The sequence below is a fragment of the Diadema setosum genome, chromosome 15 (genome assembly GCF_964275005.1).
Source record: "Diadema setosum chromosome 15, eeDiaSeto1, whole genome shotgun sequence".
NCBI classification, from domain to species: Eukaryota; Metazoa; Echinodermata; class Echinoidea; order Diadematoida; family Diadematidae; genus Diadema; species Diadema setosum.
In genome coordinates this window covers 23,867,382-23,895,333 of record NC_092699.1, presented here as the reverse complement: position 1 = coordinate 23,895,333, position 27,952 = coordinate 23,867,382, and the positions used below count along the sequence as shown (strand labels likewise).

At 37.3% G+C, this 27,952-nt stretch overlaps 1 protein-coding gene across 1 annotated transcript; it reads left to right on the top strand.

Annotated features, from left to right (window-relative positions):
* The first annotated feature begins 60 nt into the window (after positions 1–60).
* Positions 61–27,952, top strand: LOC140238605 (transmembrane and coiled-coil domain-containing protein 4-like). The gene is made up of 12 exons (XM_072318506.1): positions 61–536; positions 2,726–2,906; positions 6,146–6,306; positions 6,931–7,028; positions 16,145–16,285; positions 16,978–17,097; positions 19,150–19,314; positions 22,371–22,489; positions 23,390–23,613; positions 23,863–23,983; positions 25,233–25,550; positions 27,776–27,952. The coding sequence occupies exons 1-12, from the start codon at positions 61–63 to the stop codon at positions 27,950–27,952; spliced, it is 2,301 nt and encodes a 766-aa protein (XP_072174607.1).

The following is a 27,952-nucleotide window of genomic DNA, read 5'->3' as shown; positions in this document are numbered from 1 at the left end:
GTGAGCAGTGTTACCAGTCACAGTGAATTGGGTTTGGATAATTGATGTACCATACAGAAGATGGAGAAACTTGAGGCAAATTCTGACGGACCAAAGTGGCACCCGCTGATGGCGGCTGCAGCCGATGATGACAGCGAAGCGTCGTCAAGCGGGATCTTCTCCCAGGAGGAAACCGCGACGAGTCCTGCGAGTGGTGCCAGCGGAGGTGACGATGATTACCAAGCCCATCTCCAACAGAGAATGGAGAAATATATCATGGAAGATGCAGATGAGCAAGACAGTAGAACCGCTGGTCCCGCTCAAACTGCTGGCTCAAAAGCAAATACAGGACAGACAGACGTGCCAAAAGAAAACAGCGAGAAAGGTGGTGAGCCCGACATGAAGAAAACCCATTCAGCTGACAGGAATGCAATGCCCCTTGCAGAAGATCAGCCAAAAGAGCCCCTGAATGAGTCCCTCAGCGATGTCGCCAAGTTTGCCTACTCTTCTCTCATCGCCGTCTGCCTGCCAAATCTGTTTGAAAACCAGTGCAACAAGTAAATATTTTTTTTTTTTGGCCTTTTTATGCAATGGTAATAATGATTGTTCCAGTCAGTCAATCCAAATCTAACCCAATATTTTGACAGTCAATTTAGCTTAGTTATAGGTTTGTGTGTGTGTGTGTGAACAGCAATGGAGAAATGATTTGGAACCAGTTCAATATCTCATGTCCCTGTAGCAACTTTCTAGCATACATGATATTTATCATGATGATGTTTTGAAAGACATTGGTGCTCCTGATAATAAGAATGACGATGTATGGGATTTTGCATGTATTGTAATCAAGCTTTCTTCAGGTTTAAATTTTGCCAGGTTCTTGATGTTTTTATGCAAAGCTTTGATGCTTGATATTCATTGATGCAACGCTTCACACCTGGCACTGGTTCACTGGTCCCTGACCAGTAAAATTCACTGTCAGACCAGTAACTTTTTTTCAGGAATAGACCATTGAAAAATGGAAAAAACTGGGTACCTGTTGGTCTGACAGACAGGTCCAACCAGGCAGTAGAAAAAATGGGTTAGTGTGCAGCCCTGCTTTAATGAAGTCAATATTGGCCAAAAGGAGTACCAGAGTTTTCACATCTTGTACAATCTGTTTTGTATTAGATGATTTAATATCTGTGAAATCATCAGTCTGACTATTTGAATTCAAAGCCAGTAGATGAGATGATGGACCATGCACACACACATGAACACACACAGGAAAAGAAAAAAATCTGCTCTTCAACCTTTATTCGCCTGATTTTAAAGTAAAATATCTTTGCAGAGCATCTCGTCAATGGATGTCATAAAAGTTTTAATTTTAATGTGTGACATGTTTCTTTGATGTTTTTATGCCTCCGCCACGAAGTGGTGCCGGAGGCATTATGTTTTCGGGTTGTCCGTCCGTCCGTCCGTCCGTCCGTCCGTCCTTCCGTCCTTCCGTCCGTCCGTAATGAATTTTGTAGACAAGGTAACTATCGAAACCTGTTGAGGTATCCTAATGAAACTTGGCATGTATGTGTATTAGGGGGTGAAGTTCTGCCTATCAACTTTTGGGTGCACATGCTCAAGGTCAAAGGTCAAAAGGTCAAGGTCAAATACATAAAATTTCACTATTTCCAACATATCTATTGAATGCCTGAAGATATTTTCTTGAAACTTAGTGTATACATGTATTACCCAATTAAGATTCTCTGGTGAAAGTTTGGGTCATGAGGTCAAAGGTCAAAGGTCAAAAGGTCAGGGTCAAATACATAAAATTTCACTATTTCCACCATATCTATTGAATGCCTGAAGATATTTTCTTGAAACTTAGTGTATACATGTATTACCCAATTAAGATTCTCTGGTGAAAGTTTGGGTCATGAGGTCAAAGGTCAAAAGTTCAAAAGTTCAAAAGGTCAAGTAAAAATATTAAAACTTCTTCTTTTTCTCCGTACCTTGGAAAATTGTTCAAGGTATCTTCATGGAACATAGTATATACATGTACTGACTGGAAGTGATTATCTAGAGAATGTAGGGTTCATAGGGTCAAAGGTCAGGGGTCAAAGGTCAAGTGCAAGACTTCAAAATTTTACTATTACCCTCATATTTATGCAATGCCAGCAGGGTTATTTTTTTTACACTTGGTGTATGCATGTGTAACCTAATAGAAATTCTCTGGAAAGTTTTTTTTTTTTCTCTCTCTTTTTGCCTCAAAGGTCAAAAGGTCAAAGATCAAGTGAAAGTGCTGAACTAACTTTTTCCTCCATATCTCGGAAGTGGCTCAAGTTACCTTGAAACTTAGTACATATTATGCATGTTCTACCTGAAAGTAATTATCTTATGAATTTTAGGGTCAAGGGCCAGATGAAAATGGTAACAATTTACTATTCAATTCAGAAATTGCACTTTTTCTCCACACCTGTACCTTGAAATTACTCAATGCCTAAATGTATGAATGGGTCAAAGTCAAGTTAAAGTCCTTAAATCCCTAGATACATGCTCTCTTATTCATCCAATTAAACCTACGTCAAGGAAGGTGAACATTCAACACATTTGTGACAAACTTGTCATTCCAATATTTTGCCAATTTTGTGGAAATGTAATCACACAGTGTCCACATGTACTATCTAGACCTATTGGGAAAATCATGCATTATGGCGGAGGCATACCAGTCGCCAAAGCGACATTTCTAGTTGTTTGTGTATTGTGTTTTTTGCAGACAGTGGAACCTGAAGATGGTGAAAGAATTAAGCAAGTACCTGAAGCTGCCGAAGCAGTCACAGCAGACTCTAAACATCATGGTTGAGGACCCTTACCACCATGATATGTCCAATGCAGATGTTTTCACAGAGTGCCTTGTGGAGGATCCCTCTCTCTTAAGACCAGATATCATCCCAAAGGTGGGTGGAGTCCAAAATAATTTGCTTACATCTCATTTACAGGAAGGTTGTACTCTTTTTTTGAGAGGAACTTTATTTGAACAAAAAAGAAATCAATATACAGTTGAACCTCTCGTATCCGGACAAGTCGGGACCGGGGCTCATCCGGATAAGGGATTTGGCCGGATATGGGAGACTCAATGCTTTATACATGTACATACCGTATAATAGAGCTCTATGGTATATACATACACATACACATGTACTGATGTAGCCCATTGTAGTACCACATGTAGTAATGTGTATACTGCGACCTTTTCACTGTTACACTCAGTAACAGACCCCAAAATAGAGGTTCGTGTTTGCAAGCGGAAATCATTTTCTTTTATAAATTCTTGGGATGATTTACCTAAATAATCATTAAGAATATCAAGTATATGTAATTCATGTGTGTTTCCTCCCGTAATTATTAAAAAAAGATAAAAAAAATCACGGCGAGATTGTGTCCGGATAATAGAGAGATCCGGATAAAGGGAGGCCGGATAATAGAGGTTCAACTGTACATGTATTGAACATATATCATGAGTTCCAATTTGAGAAAAGTTGAAGGAATTATGATTTTCTCTGTAAATTGGTAACCCTGGAATTTCATCCTGTTTCATCCAGCATTGGACTTTAGGCAATATTTCCAGTGCCATACTAATCACATTGAAAAGTGAAGAGTCAATCGAGAGATGTGCTAGCATTGGAGCCAGAATGTGCTGAGTAATTCATTGACATCTAAACAGGAAAGAAGGAAAGAAACAGTCCAAAAAGCTAATTTATGCAGGTCTGTGCCATATAAGGTGGAAATAGTGCAAAAAAAAAAAAAAAAAAAAACATGGTCTGTTAGAGTTGATATGAGGGTAGAGTAATAATGCAGTTAGCACATCTAAATAACTTTCATACAGAGCATTTACGTTAAACATGAGTATTGTACACATTTGTCAAAAATGCCAAAAGAAAATCTCCCTCTAATCCTTCATTTTGCCATCATAATTATTTCTCTCAGTATTTGACCTCATTCGAAATTCCAATTTGCTACGTAAGTATCAACATCCTAAAGATGTTATTCTCATTGTATAATACTTGTGCTTACAATTGTATTATGGCTTATTTGGATATAGTATATAGATATATTTACAGTGAGAGTAGTGTGTTGACCTTTTCAGTTTATATGCTGTGGTTACTTATGCAATATCTATAGTACCGTATACAAAATGTAGAGTCAGCCAAAGTTGAAGATGAGGCAAGAAAAAAAAAATAATCAGTTTATAATAACAGTAAAATGGAAAAAAAAAAGAAGCAACACAATTACAAAGCTGCATTGGCATACTCAGACCAACCTTTCTTAAGAATTTATAAAGGAAATGCATTTTTGGTAAGACAATCGTAATCTAGAGCAATTATGCAGAATGTTACAATCACTATCCTCGCTGTGTCAGTGTGCATGCAAATATTATGTGTGTGTACGAGTATGTGGATGAAATACGTAGGGCCTATGTGTGCATCACCGTATTCCCTGTGTGCTTGCGTGTAAGTTTGTGCTTACAAGACATTTTACCAAGCTCTGTCAGTATTAATTTTAGACCTACAGAATGACCAACTTTCCATACTGTTCCATTTACTTCAGAACTTTGATTTTAGGTGGTCTTAGTATGATATCATGGCAGTGTGCATATTCTTTGTATATAATTACTGAAACCAAAACTTTTGATCTGATCGTTATCTTATGTTTTTTGTTTTCCTGTGGCAAAATGTAATAGCCATCATGGAGCCATCAAAATTTAAGATATTGCAGAATGAGTTATCAGATTACCATATGAAACTGATTTATGGAGGAAGTACACAATAATAGACAGTGTCATAAACTGGGATTCAATATCCATTATTATCTGTGCTTCAATTGCACTTCACTTGTCTGGTCAATTTATTCTGTAAGTTCAGGCCCATTGTCATAGACATCCAATACTGGTCAGAGATCGGTCACACACTGGAATGCAATCATGTGACTAATACAGTGAGGATCAAACTCATTATTGTAAGCAGTGACTTCACATCAGATGATCAGTTCCAAAACTGACTGGCTGCCAATGGGGCTTGAATGAAATAATGTAGATGATATTCAATATAACAAATATTGCCTTGTCTATCATTGCGATATAACACTTCCCCCTACAGTCTTTTGGGAGTTGTATTTCCTCTCAAGACAATATTTTCCCTCAGTGCCTAGCACTTCAAGAAAATATAATCTCTTGGGGTAAATATAACTCCTTCTTGGCCGTCAAGTCTTTGGTTATGAATATTTAATTACGCCTCTGAGAAAGTAATATGGTATGTCATGATATTCCCCTCACCCCTCCCTCACCCATCACTAGTTTCTGGCTCTTTATCCTTGTGGTATTGAACAGCTCCCTTGACTGATAGAATTGTAGTCAGATATGATACCTATCTATAATAATAAGCTGTCTTTGATGTAGCCCGTGTGTTTTGGTATGTAGAGTGTATGTTTTAATTGTATTGAAATGCAGTATGTGAATCTCTGTATTCCAGGAATTGGTCCTCAGTGTGTGTTTCTGTCCTTGACCATTAAGTTTGAGCCATCTCCTTTTCCCATTTTTCATTATTATCTTCTAGTGTAGTATTTGTTTTAGCAATGTTGGTATATTTGCCTTTGTGTTTCTTATAAGTTGTTGATATTTTATAATATATATTATATATATATATATATTATATATATAACTTATAAGTTATTTCTTATAAAGCGCTATGTCCAGTTACAAACTACTCAAAGAGCTTTCTGCTCTCTCTTAAGAAAATAGAAAAGGTACAAATAAATAATACATTACAATACAGAGCAATACCATACAAAACAATACAATATTACTATCAAATGTTATGAATTCCTTATTATTATCATTATTATTATTGTTGTTGTTATTATTCATGTTAATGTATTTATGACTATCATCATCGCCATTATCATCAACAGTAGTGTTTAGTCAATCATAGTACTTTTTGCACCACAACTTAGTGACAATGCTTTGTATTTTAACCTGCTGATGACAAGTCCCGAGTATACTCTGGCAGGTATCTATGGGAAATACATTATATACCAAAATAAGCCCATTTTCAATGGGTTAAGCATGTATGCCATGGCTGAAACAATAATAATATACAAACCAAAGACTGATTGTTGCCTTATCTCGACTCTCCTGCAGGACATGATCACACGAGCCCTGCACAACGGGACCTACGATGCCAGGATGCGAGTGCTAGTGAAGGAGGTTGCTAGGCGACTGAAAGTTCCGTGGGAGACGATCAGGGCGTTTGAGAGGGGCATCATCGACATGTATGAGCAGGAGGAGCACCAGCTATCTGAGTGAGCACAAGATTAGAAGTCTCCATCTTTCCTGCCTCTAAATGGGATTCTGTAAAACCAGAAACAGTGATTCTCAGCATGAAACTGTTGCTACTTGGAGCCAACAGCATTTTTCACAGCATGAAAATTTTGCAAATTTGAGACTGGCATTCAATGTACTGTGTAGACAAAAACTTTCATTTTACTTAAATTGGGAATCTTGGCTCCTCGCCAAATTTATGAAAGTTTTATGCACATGAAAATGTTGGGTTTTACAGTAGCCTGCCTAGTGCTTTCTTTTTAAAACCCTTTGTGGGCCCAGTCACTTAGATGTATCATGCCAAGCTTTTTCATTCATTGACATTCATTAAACCATCAAAACTTGACCTAGATGTGAAGTGAGGAAGCCCACTCAGGGTGTAGCAGCATGCCTCAGGCTGTGGTGACAATAGAGAGATTAGGGGGATTTAGGTAATCTCTATTCATTGACAATGAGCTGTAGTTTCCAGACTTCTTTGCCAATATGCAATGAAAGTGTTCCAGCCTGATGAGGGCTAATAGGCAAACAGAGCACAATGAGGATTAATCTTGTGAACCACTTTATCAGCCAATTCTCTGATTTTGTGTTTGTTTGTTTTTTTCCAGGGAAGAGAGGCGGGAGAAAGAAAAGAAGGCCAAGATCCGGAAAGCCAAGAGGGTGCTCATGATTGGAGCAGCAACAATTGGAGGAGGAGCCATCATAGGTACATAGCCCTTTCTGTGCCAGTGAGACAAATGTGTACAAATTTCACACACAAACCTGTGGACAGGAAATTATTGTGGCATGCAGAGGGTTAAGCTGCAACTCCACCTGTACCTTATCACATATCAATAATCTATACCTCAGTAATCTAATATTCACACTAGTGTAGATATGTATGACCTGTTATTTGAAGGACTCCACCCATTCCCCTTCACGCACTGACGCTAAGATATTGCTCTGTTATGAAGCAACCAGTAGGCCTACCTTTGTGGTTAGGTTTCGATGCTTCTGTTCATGTTGAAGGGCTTGGGTCTGTTGAATTCCGAAGTGTAATGCTCGAATGTTATTTTGAATGCTTAGTTATAATGTTACTTCACACCTTCAGCACAAACAGATTTAATACTCACTCTACTGTGAATAAAATGTTGTGAATAGGGTGTCTGTACATTGGGTCTCAGACACAAAAGTTTTATTCACATCAATATAACTCCGTGAAATGGTCCACCTCACCTCCAACTGAATCTCATGAAAGGCCAGTGCAGCTGAATATGGGCTATCCAGCCATTTTTTTTTTCACCAGATGTAAAATAAAACAATTATTTTTTTAATAGTATATAATCCAGGTGTGAGTTTCTTCAATTTGTCTCCCTCTACAAATCAAATTTGTTAAGATCGCAACTGCTGATCTGTAAATTAACAAACATGTCGGAAGAAAGGAACCAGTGCTCGAACCTGTCATCTACTGAGCACTTTCCGGGCAGAGACACTACCACCAGGCTGTCCCCGGATGCCGGCAGTGACACGACGAACATGGAACAAATACTCAAGCTCCTCAATTCTGACATTGTATTAAACATTGTATGATAAGTAGTCCAAGGTGGACAAGGAATATTAAATGAAAGAAAGATGAAACTCACACCTGAACCTGCACCCCTCTGTATAATATCTTTCTTTCATTCAATATACGTGACCGTGCACCTCAAAATGAACATAAAGTCGCACACACTGATTTTGCGTGGGGACTGAAAATAAGTGAAATGGTCAACCTAGCCGAACTAGACTTTTGCATACTTTCTGAAAGAGCGGGTCTTCTTGTACATTATGCTGAAATTTGGTATCATAAAACGGGCAGGAAAGTGTGTTTTTTTAGCAGTTTATCTCGAACATTTTTGGTAGAATAGTGTGATTAGGTGTGTGTTTAGAATCCCTTTTTCATTTCTGAAAAACCTTGTCCACACTCTTCACTTTCAACTCTAATAACTTTTGAAAGGATAGTGCTACTGCTTTGAAAGTTGGCATTGATTATGGACAGAATGTGTTAATGAAGCATGCTTAATTTCAGTTTAATCTGATTATCCCTTCATTGTTGTTACTCTGGTGGTTTACTTCCTGTTTTTGTCCCATTCATCGCACAGCCAGCACAGTTTGGCAAAGATTAAGCGCTTGAATAGACACTGTACTCTAGAGCCTCTTTTCTCAGTACACACTTTTCCTGAGTTTGTGCTTTCTTTCCAATATTTAGATAGGTTAGGAGAGTCCATTTGATTTGAGTTATACATCATTTTAAAGCTTAAAGTCTGCTCTTTCAGAATATGGTCTTAACTAAAAATTCATGTCTGGTGACTTTTTGTTTGTTTTGAGGTGCAGGGTCACATATTGTTTGTTTGTAGAACAAGAAGGATAACTAGAGATTGTAATTTGTCATCACTGACAAATTAAGGTGATCCGATTTTTTTTTTTTACTCAATGATTCAAGTCCTGATCGCAATAGGCATGACCATGCAGGTTTCTTCTGTGTTCAGAGACATTGGCCGTGTGATGTTTGGATTCTCATTTAGAAAAGGGAGTCGTATCTGCCATCTTTGGTACCAACTCTGTATACACTATAACGAAGATACAGCAACAAGTACATATGACCTTTGACCCCACTTTGCACAACCTAGATGGCATCTGAGCAAAAAGTGGTTATTTTGTGAAATGATTCTTGTAACATGATCTTTGCGTGTGCAAAATATGGGAAAGATAAGACATGTATTCACCAAGATTCAGGATGAAACATTTGTGACCTTTGACCCTAATTTACATACCCAAGATGTTGTCCGATCAAGTAGTTGTTATTTTATGAAATAATCTATGTGACATGAACTAAACATGTGCAAAATATGGGGGTGATAGGGGCTGTTTTTCTTGAGTTATGCAAAGAAAGTTGCAGAAACATAGAAATATCTCAGCACATCGAAGATAAGCTTTAATTTCAACCAAGTATTTTAACATGATCCCGACATCATATGAAAAAAGCAAAGGGCACGTAACGATAGCGCAAAGTCTGAGTTACAACATATTAAAATCTGAGAAAAATTCACCGAAGGGTAAGTGAGCTAGTGCTCGATAAAGACAATCGTGTCAATATTAACATCTAGAAAAATTCCCTCCCATAGAGATAACACGTCATAACGAAGATACAGAAAAAAGTACATATGACCTTTCACCCCACTTTGCACAGACAAGATGGCATCTGAGCAAAAAGTGGTTATTTCAATTCAATTTCAATTTATTTGGCACAAAATAAATCAAAAGTACATTATGTACACAGTAAAAACAAAAACAATGTGTATAAACATACATGCACATATTTGGAAATTAATGCCGGGACCCCTTTGAAGCATCTGGTGCTTGTTGTTGGGGCCCAAAACAAAATTATACAAAATACAGTTGCTTAATAGCATATTGTGCAAAAATGAAAATGAAAAAAAAAATATATATATACAAAAAGATACTTATCAGCCCTAAACTATGCACACACACACACACACACACACATCACATTCTTATCACTCGCACCCATGCAGCGCACACCCAACACACTCATTCAGTAGCAATGTCAGGATCAAAGAAGTGAACAGTGGAAGAAATTTGGTAGCAAGCAGTCTACTCAGACATGGATAACAGTTTCTTAAAAGTATGTTGTTTGAATAATGTTCTGAAGCGAGAAAGTGTAGTGCTGGATTTGAGATCTGGACTGATTGAATTCCATTCATTTACACCTGTAAAACGAATTGAATGGGTTCTAACTGTTAAACGGGCTAATGGCTTTCTCAGACTATATCTTTCACGAGTAGAATAATCATGAAAACACAAATTAGATTTAAACATATCATGAAACAAAACTGGGAGAATACCTTTATGATACTTAAACATAAACACTAATATATTGAATCGAACAAGTTCATAAATGGGTAGAATTTTTAACTTGACAAAAAGTGGTAAACTTGAACTGCGAGAATTGCTCTTAGAAATCAATCTGATCGCACGCTTTTGTAACATATATAATTTCTCAACATGAGTTTTATATGTCTTACCCCATATTTCATTACAATAATTAAAATGCGGTAATATTATTGCATTGTATATATAAAATAAAATTTTTCTAGGTACAAAACTTACCAATTTAGATAACACTCCAACACATTTTGATATTCTCGAAGATATGTTTTCTAAGTGGTGCTTCCACTCAAGAGATTCATGAATAGAAATACCAAGAAAATTTATAATTTGAGTTCTTTCAATAATTACATTTTCAATCTTAATCAAATCAGAATTTACAGAAATTTTCTTTCCCTTAGAATGAAATAAAACATATTTTGTTTTTGTAAAATTCAAAAATAACTTATTACATTTAAACCATTCATTCAACATTTGTAATTCATTATTCAGGGTAAATATAAGTGTGTTTACATTTCTGTGAGAATATGACACTACAGTGTCATCAGCAAAAAGAGAAAATTTCAATATTTCTGAACAATTTACAATATCATTAACATATATCAAAAATAACAGTGGCCCCAGCACAGAGCCCTGAGGTACACCGATGTTTACCTCTCCTTGCATGGATTCGACACCATCAACCACCACATATTGTTTTCTATTTAACAAGTAATTAGAAAACCATTGTAGGGGTAAACCCCTTATTCCATATGACCAAAGCTTTGATAAAAGGATATGGTGGTTGATGGTGTCAAAAGCTTTTGAAAGATCCATGAACACTCCACAACAAATATTACCTTTATCAATTTCTTGTAAAATATAATCAGTAAAATATATTAAATTCAATGAGGTGGAATGATTTTTCCGAAAACCAAACTGTTCAGGAATTAAAATATTCTCCTTGGTAAGATAATCATAAAGCCTATCATACATAAGTCTTTCAAGTAGCTTAGCAAAGATAGAAAGGAGAGCAACGGGTCTATAATTTTCAATATTCTGCGGATTATCTTTTTTAAATAAAGGAACTATTTTAGCAAGTTTGAATTCATTTGGCACAATACCAGTGCTCAATGACATATTAAAAATATTACATAATGGATCAGCAATATACTGAATACAATCTTTAATGACTCGAGGAGATATATCATCTGGCCCACTGGCTTTTGATGTCTGAATTAACGAAGATATTTTTATAATTTCATAAGGAGATGATGGTTTTACAAAAAAAGATTTAGCGTTTTGACATGACATAAACTCTTGAAATGAATGATATGGGGTAGAAATCGACTTTGACAGTTTTTCGCCAATATTAATAAAATAAGAATTAAATTGATTAGCTATCTCCTGTTTTGAAGAAAACCTTGAATTTTCAAAGCACATACTTTTGGGCATAACATTGAGTTTTTTCCTACCTAAGATTTCATTGATTTGTCTCCATGTTTTTTTGAGATCACCCTGCATTGACAAAAAAATTTCATTGTAATGCTTATATTTTGAACAACGAATAATATTTGTGAGTTTATTTTTATACTTCTTATAACTAGATATATGTTTAGCATCAGGATATTTGAGACTTGCCTTATATAATCTATTCTTAAGTTTTATGGATTTGAGTATGCCTTGAGTAATCCAAGGTTTCCTGCATTTGTTTTTCTTTTCACGAATAATCTTTAAAGGAAAACATTCACAGTATGTCATATCAAATTTTTCAATAAACTTACTATAACTATCATTTACATCTGAACACTCATTAACAAAACACCAATCAATACACTTTAATCTGTTTTTAAACAACAACAAATTTTCTTCATTAATAATTCTTTTCTTCACACATTTTTTCTTTACTGATTTATACTTGCATTGTCGACCTTTCAATATGACATATATTGGAAAGTGATCAGAAAAATCATCATATATAATTCCATTAGAAATATTCTTATTAATAGTGTTAGTATAAATGTTATCAATTAAAGACGCTCTGGTTGATGAAATACGAGTCGGTTTTGATATCAAAGGAAACACATTGAAAGAAAACAACATATCCAAAAAGTTGTTTGTTTTGCTATGACTTCCATAATTCAATAAATCAATATTAAAATCGCCCATCAAATAAAATTCCTTCTTTTCACTTTCCAATTTTTCTACAATATCATTCAATTTAGAAGTGAAATCCACAATATCTGTACTTGGAGGACGATAAATACATGCTACAATAAAGGAGTTATTATGTTGAGTAAGTTCAATAAAAAGCATTTCATAATTGTCTGCAATACATGACAAATCATTTCGTATAACATATTGATATTCATCTTTTACATACAAGGCAACTCCACCACCAACTTTATCTGGAGGTCTACACATAGAAACAAGAGAATAATTATCAATATCATACATATTATAGTTTGTTTTTGAAGAAAACCAGGTTTCAGATACTGCCATAATGCTAAAACTGAAGTCTAGTGTAGCAAGAAGGGTATTAAATTGATCAAAGTTTTTATGCAGACTTCTTGCATTGACATGAAAAAAAGACAGGTCAGTGTTAATATGTGCATGCTTGGCATGAAAGTCCTCACTGAACATATATTTACAATCAACATCAGGAAAATTGGAAATAATTTCTTGACTATCATCAATATTGAGTGATTGGTGATTAACTGAATTCATATCGAAGGGATTGATCTTTAATGATTCAATTTTATTTATATTGATTTCTTTTGTTAAATTGAAATAACTATAAATTGTCAACAGAAATTCATTGTCATCTGAAATGTGATTGAATGGCAGTGCATCTGAAGCACAGTTTAAACAAAGCCATGACTGAGTAGAAGAAGAAACATTGCTACTTTCACACTCACACATTCACACACAAGCAGACACAATTACTATTCAAAAGTCACAAAAAATGATAATTTAAGTCTACTAGAACATTAATATCGTAACAAAATAATGAGTGGAAGTAAAAGAACACTACCTGGATATCGTTATTCGTTGCAAAGAACAAGATAATGAAGTACAAAAGGTGACAATATCAACATATAAACAAGGTACATAGTATTAACCAATGTTCAGTGGAGTTTCAAGAGATCTTCCGTTGTGTGTATCTGTCTCTTCACAGTTTTGTTGTTTCCAGACTTCACAGAGACGATGATTCTACCATCTGTAGACCAGGCCGATTGCACTCTGCTTTCGTCTTTTTTGCTCTCTTTCATAGCTTCCCAGAGGAGATTTCTGTTGGTGGATGTCAAGTCCTCGTAGATGCTGATTCCAGTTTTCTTTTCTTTCAGTTTCCTTCTGTTTACCAACAGGTTCTGGCGCTGTCTGTATGAGGTGAGTTTCACAATGATGGGTCGTGGTTTGTGCGAAGATGGGGTAGATCCTGCTGGAGGTTCTGGACGATGGCCGATGCGGTGGCTCCTGTCTATGTCCTCCATCTTGAGGTTGGTGCCGAGGTGGTTGTTGGCGATGTCACATACAAGTTTGTTGGTGTCCTCTCTTTCTCTTTCAGGCACACCGAAGATCCGGACGCAGTTTCTTCTGGAATACTGTTCCTGATGATTGAGTGCTGATTCCAGCTTCTTGTTTTTTTCCTGGAGAATTTCATGTTTTTCCTGTAGTTTCACGTATGCTTTTTCCATTCTCTCCACTTTGCTTTCCAGATCCAAGATAGCTCCATCTTGTTTGTCAAGACGGACAAACAGCTGATCCAGTTTCATGTCAAAGGCTTCAAAGAGAAGCGATCTCAGAGCACAGATTACCTCATCATCCATGAGGGCTTCTTTTACCATGTTCTTTGTAGCTCTTGTTCCCACAGCCATCGTGTACACAAAAGCAAGTAGTGACAGAGAACTTTGGATGAATAGAGATTCCAACAGGCTAATAAGCTCAGTAATCCTGCCTTTCAGAAGGAATTACAGGGAACAATACTGAGGGACTGAGAAGAGTGCAAGGCAATGTCAGAGACCAAAGTTGTAGTTGATGAACACCAGCATGAGGATGATAGTATGGGACTGTGAGTAGATTACCTTGTCAACAGAGTGATTTCCAGCAGATCATGAAAGTCAGTTTATCTTTGAAGATTGTCACCAGAAATGTTCCAGGTAGTTGCAGGATGAGCTAGAGATATCTACATGTCTCTCCACATCAGGATTTATGACAAAATGTTCCAATGCAGAAAATAAGGTCACGTAAACTGGAGAGAGTTGACAAGAGTGTCACACACCAGGTGCCACCATAGAAACTAAAAGTGGTTATTTAGTGAAATGATTCTTGTAACATGGTCTTTACGTGTGCAAAATATGGGAAAGATAGGACATGTATTCACCAAGATACAGGATGATACATTTATGACCTTTGACCCTAATTTACATACCCAAGATGGCGTCTGATCATGTAGTTGTTATTTTGTGAAATAATGTTCGTGACATGAACTAAACATGTGCAAAATATGGTGGTGATAGGGTATGTTTTTCTTGAGTTATTGCACATAAAGTTGTAAAAAGAAAGAAATATTACAATACATCGAAGATAAGCTTTAATTTCAACCAATTTTTTTGACGTGATCCCGACAACGTATGAAAAAATGAATGGCACACTTACGATAGCCCTATGTCTCAGCTACAACATATCAAAATCTTAGAGAAATTCACCGAAGCATAAGTGAGCTAGTGCTCGATAAAGATAGTCATGTCAATTTTCATTTCCCTAAAAATTGCACTCCCATAGAGATTACACGTAAACTGGTCAAATTTGACAAGGTTACCTTCAATCCATTTTTTCGAGGTGATGTCGTCATCTAATCAAAATTGTGTAATTACATTTATGAAAGAGCATTTCATAAGCTACAACATATTGAAATTTAGGTGAAAATTGGCAAAGGATAAGTGAGATACGCTCGAGCAAACTTGAAATTTGATGACGTCATTTTGAAAATTTACTTTTTTTACTTTATTAAGAAATTTGATATCTTTTCATCATTTTGTCAGCATAGCCAGCCCATGAAATGACATGTACAACTCATCAGCTTTCAGAATATGTCAAGAAAATGGGGGGTCACCGTCCATCCTGACGAGTAAAATCCGATTTAAAATTGGCGGTTTTTTGGCATAGTTGCACTGTGTATCCCCATTGACGCACGCGCGGAATTTTGAATTTGAGGGGCCCGTATGACGTCATATTGAATCGGATCGACTTGAAACTTGGCATAAATATTCCTTGACATTTCGGACATCCGATCCATGTGAAAAAATTGAAAATTTCTATTCCATATGAGCTGTGCGTGCGAATATGTGCGCGCGCGTACGCGTCCGTCCAATTTTTTCAATTTTTCAAAAAATGCTCCAAATGGTCTGAAACGTGTGCAAAAAAATTTTGAGCTCGATTTGAGCATACAAATATTTCAACGCGCGCGTACGCGCACGTTTTGAGATAAAAATGAATTTTGAGAATATGAGTAGAATTCGCATGACTTGAAATATATGTGAAGTAAATTTCATTGAAATATTCTGTTCCATTAATGAGATATGCATGAAAATGTGTTTTCATATAATGACGTCATAGTGACGTCACGGTCAACTGATCACTATGATTTTACTTGCGCTGTCGTCTTTGCGACATGATACATATATGGTATAAGTTTGACATTGAGAGGCAATACACTTTCTGAGCTAACCTCTGCACAACTTTTGAGGAGAAATAAAGAAACAAAGAAAGAAGAAAGATTCAGTACAGATACAGAAGGTGATCCGAGAGGATACTCGGATCACCTAATGATTTTGTCCTTGCAGTATGTCTTAGCATGCGATGATTTTTTAGAATACCCATCCCTACTTTTTTACCCTGTGCACCTCAATTCAGGACTGACAGGAGGATTGGCTGCACCCCTCATAGCCTCAGCTGGTGCTGCCCTGCTGGGGACCAGCATCGGGTTCTTTGGGACCGTGGCTGGAGCTGCCGTCATCGGCTCCATAATAGGGGCGGCTGGAGCTGGACTGTCAGGTGAACATTCTTCCTGACCCCCTTTTGAGGCACTTTGAAGTTTGGAACAGAAATTTATCAGAATATCTCGTTCTTTTTCTCCTTCAATACTTACCATTCAAAAACAGTAATTACAAGAAGATTTGTGTAGTGAGGAAAATGTATGCTTAGGTATGCAGTCACATATTTATTTTGTTAAAATTATACTTGAATAATAATGTTGTAATTATTTTGTTTATCAGTGATAAATAGATATTAGAAGATAGATAGAAAGGCAAATTCATTGGTAGATAGATGGTTAAACATATCAGGAACTGGAGGGGGTGAGTGTCAAAGGTCAATGGTAACCCACCCCAATTTTTTTTTTTCATTTTTGTTCAAGAGCTAAAAGCATGGGCCTTGCATATGAATAGATAAAAATATGGATAGAAAGATAACTAGATATACAGATGATCCCCAGCACGCCATCAGCAGAAGAAGTCAGGAAGAAGATAGTGCAGAGAACGAAACAAACAGGAGTTTGTGTCCTTAACCTTGACACTGCCATCAGCAACCAGATTTCATGAAATGTTCAAGTTGATGGTGCTGTACAACATTGGTAATGAGAAGGTTAACTTAAAAACTGTAACCCTCGCTTGTACGTGCTCCTGAGTTCCCCCAATCATTAATGGCTGTGTTTGTTTTTTTTATATTTTTGTTTGACTTCGGGACAGGATACAAGATGAATAAAAGGGTTGGTGCTGTGGAGGAGTTTGAATTCATGCCCCTGAACGAGGGAAAAGATCTGCACGTTACCATCGCTGTCTCTGGCTGGCTCACCAAGGATAGACTAGGTCAGTTTCTCTTCTCGATTGGTCACTGTCATCTTTGTCATAACTTGATTTGGTCAGGTGATTGATGCTTGCGTTCATTTCTGTGATACAGATAAAACATTGTTGTCATGTCCTGATAGACCCAACACCTGAACGTCATATTGACAGATCCTTACACTGTACTTAGAAAGACAGACAATCACAAATCAAACCTAGAATTCCCAAAATACTGAGAAATAAATAGCAAAAAAAAAAAAAGAAAAAGATCTGCATTTCTTTTCATGGTCAGAGGCTGGTGGTATTGAGAGCATAGTTTTTTGGGCCTTTTGTTGAATAAGAAGATGACAACAATGTAAAGTGTTCAAATTATTCTAGAAATTATATCTTACACATATATTATGTTTGCCTCGTACATTGTCCTCTTAAAGGTAGGGAATCCCATTTGCATGCCTTAAATGAAGAGTTGTATAAATACAGTGGTATGTTGAAGAGAGTATCATTTTAGAAACTCCCATAAAGTATTGAAAGTGGAAGGTAACATTTAGTACATTTTTATTGACCATTAGATTTTGAATTGAATTTTTTTCGGGGCTCACCGTAAATTCCAGTACATTACTAGGCTACCTTTGCAGACCCATGCACTGCATGTGTGTCCATCATGTATATTTTGTGAAGAAAGTTCATCAAAACTTACAAACATTTCTATAATATACATTCTTGCCACACACTCTATATGTTATTACATCAGCTCTTATACTTTTAGATTTGTGTTTATAGATAAAAAATACAGAAGACTGCAACAAAATGGCTTAAGTGTGGCTGACGCACAGAACTACTGAGTAGTTGAGTTTTGTGCATTATTCAAATTGTAGATAACTGTTGGCTTCCAAATTTCTCAGCAGTGGCCTAAACAAGTCCCCTGAGGTTCATATTTAATGTTTTGCTGCATTTTGGGAGGTCTGTAAAAGGTATCCCCTACCTTTAAAGGTGCATGGTCCCGGTGTTTTAGTCAAATGCGTACGCGGGCGCACAGCGCAAGTTTCCAATAGAGACCTGTGCAATCGACTCCTCTTTGGTGCTTACGCTTTGGCCCACTTCCCCGAGTCCGAAGAAGTCCGATCCACTGTAGTCAACTGTAGTCAGTGGTCCGATCACAGTTCGGCTCATGATTCGGCTGAGGGGGATGACAGCTTTAGCAAACTTCGTTTGTGATGTCATAATAAGAAGCACATATGCACGCACCCTGGCATTACTACAGACTGCGTGATGCGCAGAGAAGACAACAAAGGCAACGTTACTTATCAACACCATGCGCTTTACTCTTGATGACAGCTCAACTTCGGCAATCTTCGTATCAATGCTAACGGTGATCGACAGTATCATCAACAGCGCCCTCTACACTACCGGGACTATGCACTTTTAAGTATTTCTGCAGAGAAAAATATGACCAACTTGTTAGTCTACACACACAAGTGTCCATGAACTCATAAGAATTTGCTTGTGCATGTAGTAAGAGTAACCCATGGTTAGGGATCATGTGGAGGCCAGAATCTGGCCTTGTTTAAAGAAGATGAGATATTTCATTTACAGTCTTTTCATAATTTTCAAAATGAATGCTCGAATTTCTGATGACTTTTGTCCTTGTTCATAGTATCCACAGTATGATTTTGTGCAGCTGCTTCTTCTCCTTTACTGCAAGACATTTATCGTTTTACTTCTATTACGAATGAATTACCTCAGTCAGTAGAAAAATCAGATAGCATTTAAGCTCATAGATGTTACCTCTGGATTATCTTATGGTGTGTCATTTGCATAGATAACTTTTCCTCTCCTTGGTAATATACCTTCACGATGTCTCATTTGCATAGATAACTTGTCTTCTGTAATCTGGGTATCTACCAATGGATAACCTTCTATGATGATTGTATCTAATTTGCATAGATAACTTTTCTTCTCCTAGGTAACCTACTAAAGATTACCTTCATGGTGTCTCATTTGCATAAGTAATTTCTCTTCGTCTGGGTAACTGTGACCAATGGATTTACCTTCTATGATTGTATCTCATTTGCATAGATAACTTCTCGGCTCCCTGGTACTCCCTGGCCAGTTGCCAGGAGATCTACTGCCTGAAGTGGGAGTCTAAATACCTGTTGGACCTGGGCCAGGCCATGGAGTACATCTTAGACTCTGTCATGACCATGGCTGCTAAGGAGGCTCTCAAGTACACAGTCCTTTCAGGTAGTCAGCCTTGAGATGGCAAAACAATGTATGTCGAAAAATTCATGAAAATTGACTTAGTCACATATTTCAGCTTATTTTAGTGTAATTTAGCTCTTGACCAAATCTTGAAATCAGAACTCATTCTGTTACTGAGATGCGACGCTCCCTCCTGTTGGAAGTCGTTCAAGTTTTGTTGGCAAAACAATGTAAGTAGCGATACGCTTGCCCCTGCTCAGCACACGACAGGCATAGACTTCAACGTGATCTTGAGGTACTTTCCACCTTGTCTAAAGTCTGACTAGTGTCTTTCAATGTGAAGAAATGTGCAGTACTTACCATTACAAGAAAACGTAGACCCAAATTGTACAATTATACACTGTGCAATGAATCCATCCCTAGAGTTGACAGCTACAAATACCTTGGAATTACAGTCATCAAAGACCTCTGATGGAATGAACACTGCCAGCTAAAGGCCAACAATGCCATGCCAGCAAGACTCTTGGCCTGCTGCGCAGAACTCTTGCACCATGTCCAAAGACGGTAAAAGAAATTGCATACAAAGCCCTGGTTCTTCCCAAACTTGAATACAGTTCAGAAGCTTGGAATCCCTACACATCACAGTGTGTAGATAACCTTGAATGAATCCAGAGAGCAGCTGCATGTTTTGTTACCCGGGTCTACCGAACAACCACATCATCTTCGAGTCTTGTGAGTCAGCTTAGATGGGATCTTTTGCACACACGTCGCCTCCTTGCACAATCCACCATGTTCTTCAAAATACGAAAGCAACTTGTAAATATCTTCATCCCAGCTTTCATAACACCAGTCCCATACATCAGCAGAAATGACCACAGCCTCAAGCTTATGGTATATGTGGCCCCCATAGACCCCTGCAAGTTTTCTTTTTATCCTCGAGCCATCCGTATATGGAACTGTCTACCACCTCAAGCAGTATTAACAGCACAAACCCTTGCTGCTTTCTGGGAGGCTGCACTTCCAGCTATTAGACGGATGAAGCCTCCCGTTGGTGACAGGATGCTGTAATTCAAGGGCATCTTTTACTTGCACATACATCACATTTTACATATCTTGGTATAACACGTGCAGCATCACATACTGCCACTGCACCAACTTGCATCCCAGTCTAGCTGTGTTTGCAGCTGCTATAGGGATAACTCCATCAAGACAAGACTCAAGATCCCCAAAACAAGTTCATTGTTACGAAAATATTGATGTCCAACCTGAAATATCATTAAGTTCAAAATGGTGGCAGAGGTGCTATGGAGAAGGTTTTAATACTACGTGTAAGATAGCAAAGCTGATTTAGTAGAGTTTCCTTTCGGCTACCCCCCCCCCCCCCCTTTTCCAGTGCTCCTCAGGACTTGAACGTAGCAGTACTCGTGTTAAAGGACAAGTTCACCTTCATAAACATAGGGATTGAGAGAATGCAGCAATATTAGTAGAACACACCAGTGAAAGTTTGAGGAAAATTGGACAATCGCTGCAAAAGTTATGAATTTTTAAAATTTTTGTGTGGGAACCGCTGGATGAGGAGACTACTAAGGCTTGTGAGGTCATATGAGTACAACAGTATAAAGAAAATGTAAAGAAAATTCAACATATTTTCACTTTTTTTGCGTAATAAAAGAGCACTTGACTTGCCTCTTTCTAAAGGCAATGGGAATAATATTACCCATAACATATGTCAGTAACGAGTCAAGGTAATGTGTACTTTTTTCAAAAAATGAAATTTTGTAAAATTCTCTTTATATTTTTCTTATATTGTTGTACGCATGTGACATCATACACTGCAGTAGTCTTCTCATCAAGCGGTGACTGCACAAAAACTTCAAAAATTCATAACTTTTGAACGGATTGTCCAATTTTCCTCAAACTTTCAATGATGTGTTCTACTAATGTTGCTACATTCTCTCAATCCTTATGTTAATGAAGGTGAACTTGTCCTTTAAGGTCTGTGTCCCACAACCTGTAGCTATCCTACATGAAGTTCTCTGCATTACACTCTTTGGCCTGAATTCACGAAGGTGGTACAAATGAAACCATGGTTTAAACCATGGACAAAAACCATGGAGCGCCAAGTGTCGCATGGAATATTTCGTTATGAAATTGGTCATTTCATCGACAAAATGATCGTTTCGTTAACAAAATATTCATTTCGTGGACAAAATGTTCATTAAGTTACAAAATGTTGTCATTTCGTTACAAAATTATCATTTCATCAACAAAATGACTGATTTTGTAACAAAATATTCCATGCGACACTTGGCGCTCCATGGTTTTTGTCCATGGTTTAAACCATGGCTTCATTTGTACCACCTTCGTGAATTCGGGCCTTTGTGTCAAACTGTTCCTTATCTGCAACTGGAGAAGTGTTTCACATAATTATTGTTATATGAAACTTGTTCATTATATTAAGAGATAGATATATAGGGAGACAGACAAATAGACAGCTGAGGTGAGTGAATCATTGGTTCTGTTTTCTCACATCTGTTAATATTTAACTTCTTTCACTTTGTTATGTCTTGTAAAAAGAGTGTGTTGACATTGTGCCCTCTGTCTTCGATAATAATGATACTACTACTACTTCTACTACTACTACTCATGATAATGATAATGATGATGATGATGATGATGATAATGATAATGATGAAAATGATAATAACAATAATAATAATAATAATAATAATAATAATGATAATGATGATGATGATGATGATGATGATAATGATGAAAATGATAATAACAATAACAATAATAATAATAATAATAATAATGATAATAATAATGATAATAATAATAATAATAATAATAATAATAATAATAATAATAATAATAATAATAATAATAATAATAATTACGATAATAATAATAATGATAATAATCATCATCGTCATCATCGTCATCATCATCATCATCATCATCATAATAGAAGAGAGACTCTTATAAAGTTCTCATTCTACCTGAAAAGATACTCATGGCGGTGTAGAACAGAGTACATAGCAGAGTACATAACTGGTTACTCAGAAGTCGTCATTGTTTTGGACTCCATGCAGGATTGCTAGCTGCCATAGCCCTACCAGCATTTGCCTACACAGCCATTTCGTCAAGCATCGATAACCCCTGGAGTGTGGCTACTAGTAGGGCGGGTGAGGCTGGCAAACAGCTTGCTGAGGTGAGTGAATCATCAGTGTTGTTTCTCATGTCTTTTAATAATGAGCTTCTTAAAATTTTCCTTCATTTTCCGAATAGGTTCTTCCATTTCTCCTCATCTGCATGGACAGGCTTATGGATGACATATCTTAGTACTCGCTTCAGATTATGAATTTATCAAAATTGTTAATGATCAAAGTGTCTGTAGTAAGATAAAGACAGAACTACTTCCAGCATACATTGTATGTGTGAGCCCATAAACACACACTCACAGTTTGCGAGAATCTTAAGCAAATTAAAAGAGGCAGACTAAACCAGAAGAAGAAGAAGCTACTGGTATGCTTTACTAACATTTTTGATGTTGTTCATTGCTCACAGGGTAGTGTGGAAATGACCGTCAGTATGTAGTACATGGGCAGTGCTTGCTGGGCCACAGTCAGATGATGGACAGATACTTTCTGATGATACGGTTTCCTTAAATTTACACTTGACTTATCCAAAGCATACAAAATGAGAACTTGAGGTGTTTTCTTTGTGTTTTTTTTTTTTTAAACATCAACTCTGAAGTGTGAAAGACATAGTGAAATGAAATGATTGCATGATGATTGAATATATTGAATATTGAATGAATAAAATGATTGTTTGTTGAAATGAATGAAATTAATAGATAAATGTTTAAAATGACTGTATCACTTACAGTGACTGTGATCCAAAAATGCATGCAATAGATAATTTGATAGGGTGTGAAGTCTGTGATTCTACCTGGATGCCTATTATCACAGCTGCAGTGGCTACGCAATGTGCACTGTGCGACTTGTTACAGACCTTGAATCAAACTAGGGAGGGAAAAGGAGTTTCCACATTACCAGATATATTTGTTGTCTCAACTTAACCTTCATTGTGACCTTTGACCCCCCAAAAGGTCATCCTCTCAAGGCAGCAGGGCAAGCGACCTGTGACCCTGATCGGGTTCAGCATGGGGGCGAGGGTCATCTTCTTTTGCCTGCAGGAGCTGGCCCAGCGGAGCGGCTGCGAGGGCATCGTGCAGGACGTCTACCTCCTGGGGGCGCCGGTCACCTCCGTCCCCCAGCGCTGGCAGCCATTTGCAAAAGTGGTGGCTGGAAAGATTGTGAACGGTTTCTGCAGGTATGCCATATATCAAGTTGGCATATTCAATTCAATTAGCATGTATATAGGTACAGTGTAGATGGATAGATAGATACTATAGATAGATAGGTAGATATATAGATAGATAGATAGATAGATAGATAGGTACTGGTTAGAGTTCCATAGCCGCTGCCTGCCTCAGAACCTGGGAGTGACAACTGCAGCAGAACACAAAAATCAGGATCAAACGTCAAACACAATGTTTTGTTCTTGTTTATTTGGCTGCAGAGGTGACTGGTTGCTCCAGTTCGTATACCGGACGGCCTCCATGCAGGTCAGCGACATCGCTGGTCTGGAACCGATCCGATGGGACAACCGTCGAATGGTCAACGTGGACCTGACAGATGTGGTGAGTAAATCTCACACTTGACCAGAAGGGGCAGTGTCTTGAGATCTGAGAGGGATAACATATTGCAGTCCTGTATCTGTAATGCTCTACATATTACTGTACAGCTTTATGCAAATGTGGTCAGAATTTTGATGGTCTATTTTTACTTTCCTCGTCGACATGTGCCTAGCACATTCTGAGTTGGTGTACAAAGTATTACATCTCTAAAGATATTTCACACTTTTTATAGTGCAATTTCTTAAACTTCCTTCAAAGTAAGAATGAACTATTGCACTGGATGTGACTCCATTGCCTTCATTCCTGAGTACCATTTATATGCTTGAACAGTGCAACCGTGATCTTTAGACGTTCCAATAGCATGCCAAGTAAAATTGAAACTACTTTGAATGTTTGTTTTAGAGTTTAGTTTTAACTGATTCTGCAGTATTAATGGTGCTTCTATTTAAGTTTGCAAGACATTGCCAAATATACGGCAAACAAATCATTTGGGATGTTGGGTTTGATTAATGTTTGATCATTGTTTACCAGTGTGTATAGTGTTTGCCATAAGTCGTGTGATACCAAATAATGTGGCTACTTTGTTTTGCATTGATTATGATTTGAGATGTATTTAGCCAGTACCATAAGTCTCCGAATTGGAGCACCTTCCCGTTTGGTTAACTCTTAGTTGGTCTGTAGCAGGAGTGAAGGGCTGCGGCTTACATTTGATGGTTTGAATTAGTGTTTGGCATAATACATCGGATGGCATTGAGAACACTTTAATGGGGTGAGACCATGATCATTAGATTATAATTAAATCATAGCCGCAAATTTTATGTGACAATTACATTGCCATTCACATCAAGACTTATTAGTAGTGGTAATGTAATGATCATTGCCCAAGGTTCTCTTTGTGCCACTGCAAGGACAAAAGAGCAAGAACTAATAGGCTACGGAAGACTGAAATGATATGTTGAATTACATTAATGAATACTTCAGAAAGCATGCAACTGAAGGCAGAGTATATTGATGCAGATGGGAGAAGATGTGCTGAAAGAAATTGCTATTCTTGTATCTCCCTCTGTATATTTCAAATTTGTTTAAAAAAAATGTGTCACCCTCTGTATTTTCAAGATTTGTTGAAAATTGTACACAGCGATGCAATCTTAAAAATACAGAGGAAAACAAAATTATGACAATTTTTTTTTTTTCACAGCACATGTATCTGAAAGCTTGTGAATTTGTATGTGTGTTTCACACATATTTGTAGGTGAATGGCCACTTGGACTATTCAGACAAGATGGCCACCATCCTGGAACAGTGCGGCCTGGAGACGAGAGAGCTCCCCAGGTCATCCTCAGACCTCTCCAAGCTTCGGGACACACGCGAGAAGAAGGATCCCGCGAGAGCGGGACCGACCCCGCCCAAAGATGCTGGTGATGAGGAGGGGGGTAGGGGAGACATCACCATTGATGCAATGGATCTTCTCATACCCAAGAGTGCGTCAGCGATGAACCTGGCCCTCACTAAACAAACGGAGGAGGGTTCTGTCACGGCAGACCAAGGCTCTGCTTCTCATCATGCCAAGGTATCTGGAGTGGAGTCATTATATGCAACTTACAGTCATGGTGCATTTCAAGTATCTTTCTGATTTTTCTGTCTAGCACTCAATGCATGTGCTTAAAAGCAGCAACTTGAAGTGTTATGGTTTCCTCAAGTCGAAATGAATAAAAGATATCTAAAATCTATCATCCTTTTCTGCTGTTTTGCAATTGAGAGTTGCAGTCCTTCACGATATTGTATTAAAGTATTTTATTTTCACTTTCAAATTTAAAGTGGACCATCTGTATGACTTAGTGATATACATTATTAAAAGTGATATGTTTTATGTGAATACAAATATGAGAGCAAGTACTTAAATATTGAATATGATGATAGCATACATGAAATGAGATAGAATCCCAGGACTTTATTTCATGCTATGCAGCCACTTGTAATAATGGGACCAAAACCTTTTTTTTATATCTGATTTTCATGAAGAAAGTACCATTTCCAAATAAATTTCCCACTGAAACCATGTTTATACAGGCAAAGAGATGAAATCTGAATGGATATACCAATATGCACATGCTGCTAGTAAGGTTGTTGAAGTGATTGTTGTTGTGTCTTCCAGTTGATTTGATGTATTATTCATGAATGTCTATATGAGGAGTCTCAAGTATGACATGAATTGATACAATACTAGCTCTTTACACACACACACACACACACACACACACTCAAAATGTTCGTCGTTACACTTATTTAGTTTCTAAATCTTGACCATCTCTTTGTATCTTGTGCCTTCAAATCATGCTGACATACTGATACACAGTATCAAGGTGAAGTTTGAGCTGATAATTGTCATGGATATGTGTCAATACGCCGATGAGATTTCGTTCTTTCTGTCATTGTAGTCTTTGTTTCTCCCTAGTGACGAACAAAAAATTAATTCCTTCTAAATCATTCAAATCCCTGCTGCTACTCCATGTCTAATTTCTGTAATATCTGCATTTTTGAAGTTCTATTTTGTGTGTGTGTGTCATTACCTTTAAAATTACCAGTGGATGCTGTGATTGCTTGTGAAAGTATTTTTGTGTTTAGTGATATGCAGACTCTTAGTGTAGCTGCTGTGTTCTCCAGTCCCCATTCTGTTTTATTTCTACAATTTTACCTGTCTTCTGCTCTATTCACCTCAAATGTTGACATCAGGGTGAGGTCTCAATCCTACCATTTGTTCCTTATTACTGTAAATGTAGTTTGTTTTAACAATTTCACAATCTTTCGCATTTTGTGTGATATAACCGTAGCAGGATCCAAGCAATAAGTTTTTTGTTTGCTTTATTTTATCAGTGTGAATTCGTACTGTTCCTTGCAGTGTCTCAACAGTAGGAAATATGAGGGCATGCAAACTTCATCTTTCTCAACCTTCTGCAGAAGTCACTTGCACCAAAATGCTGTTTTTCACCCATAGGCTTTTTGTGCATCAGCATACTGTACATACCCTACCAATCATTCTGAATGTTTTATATTGAAAATTCATCCACAGTTCAAATAGAGAGAAAAAAAAAAAAAAAAAGTTGATTTTATGGGAAAAGACATGTATATGATATCATCTGTAAGGCTTCAGTTTTATATGTTATTTCATAGAGATTTTGAAACATTGTTTTCTTCTTGAGAATTTATTTGCTTTCAGGCTTGCTGAGACTGTAAAGATTTACACTACCTTGAAATAACATTAAAGAGCGCAAGCTCACAGAAATACAAAGATACATTCAGTGTTTCTTCTCTGCAATATTTTTCAGAGAATATTGCTTTCCTTATTGTTATTTATCCAAGTGATATGCACTTGCATGTGATCTTCTTTCCAATATATTTGTGATGAATATATTTTCCTTTCCTATTTCAGTCTGTCTGTCTGTCTGTCTGTCTGTCTGTCTGTCTGACCCTACTGTGAAGCAAGATATTTTTGCAGCATGAAATTCTCACAAATTTCCACTGGCCTTCAATGCATATAGTGTAGAAGAACTTTTGCAATACCTCCCCCCCCCCCCCCCATGTAGTTTAATTTCATGAATCTTGGCTCTTGAGACATTTAGAACTTTTGATAAGATGCATGCTAACATTTCTGGTCTTACAGTGTCAGTTCTTTCTGTTTACTTGGTAATCCCTCTCTCTTTTGATGTATTTCTCCCATCCTCTCACTTTACATATATTATTTCTTACTTGCTTATTTAAATGCTCATTCTTCCTTTTTACTTTCTGCACCAAAAGGAAGGGAGCTCTGATCGACCTGGACATGTGCATGAAGTCCACGCGGGGCAAAGTTCGGCGGAGAACTCTCCCGGAGTAAACACCGAGGGCGCCAAAGGTGGAGATGTGTTGTCAAGGTCGAAGAGCGTGGAGGTAGGGGAAGATCCGCTCCAAGCTCTGACGGAGGACAAGACCTAA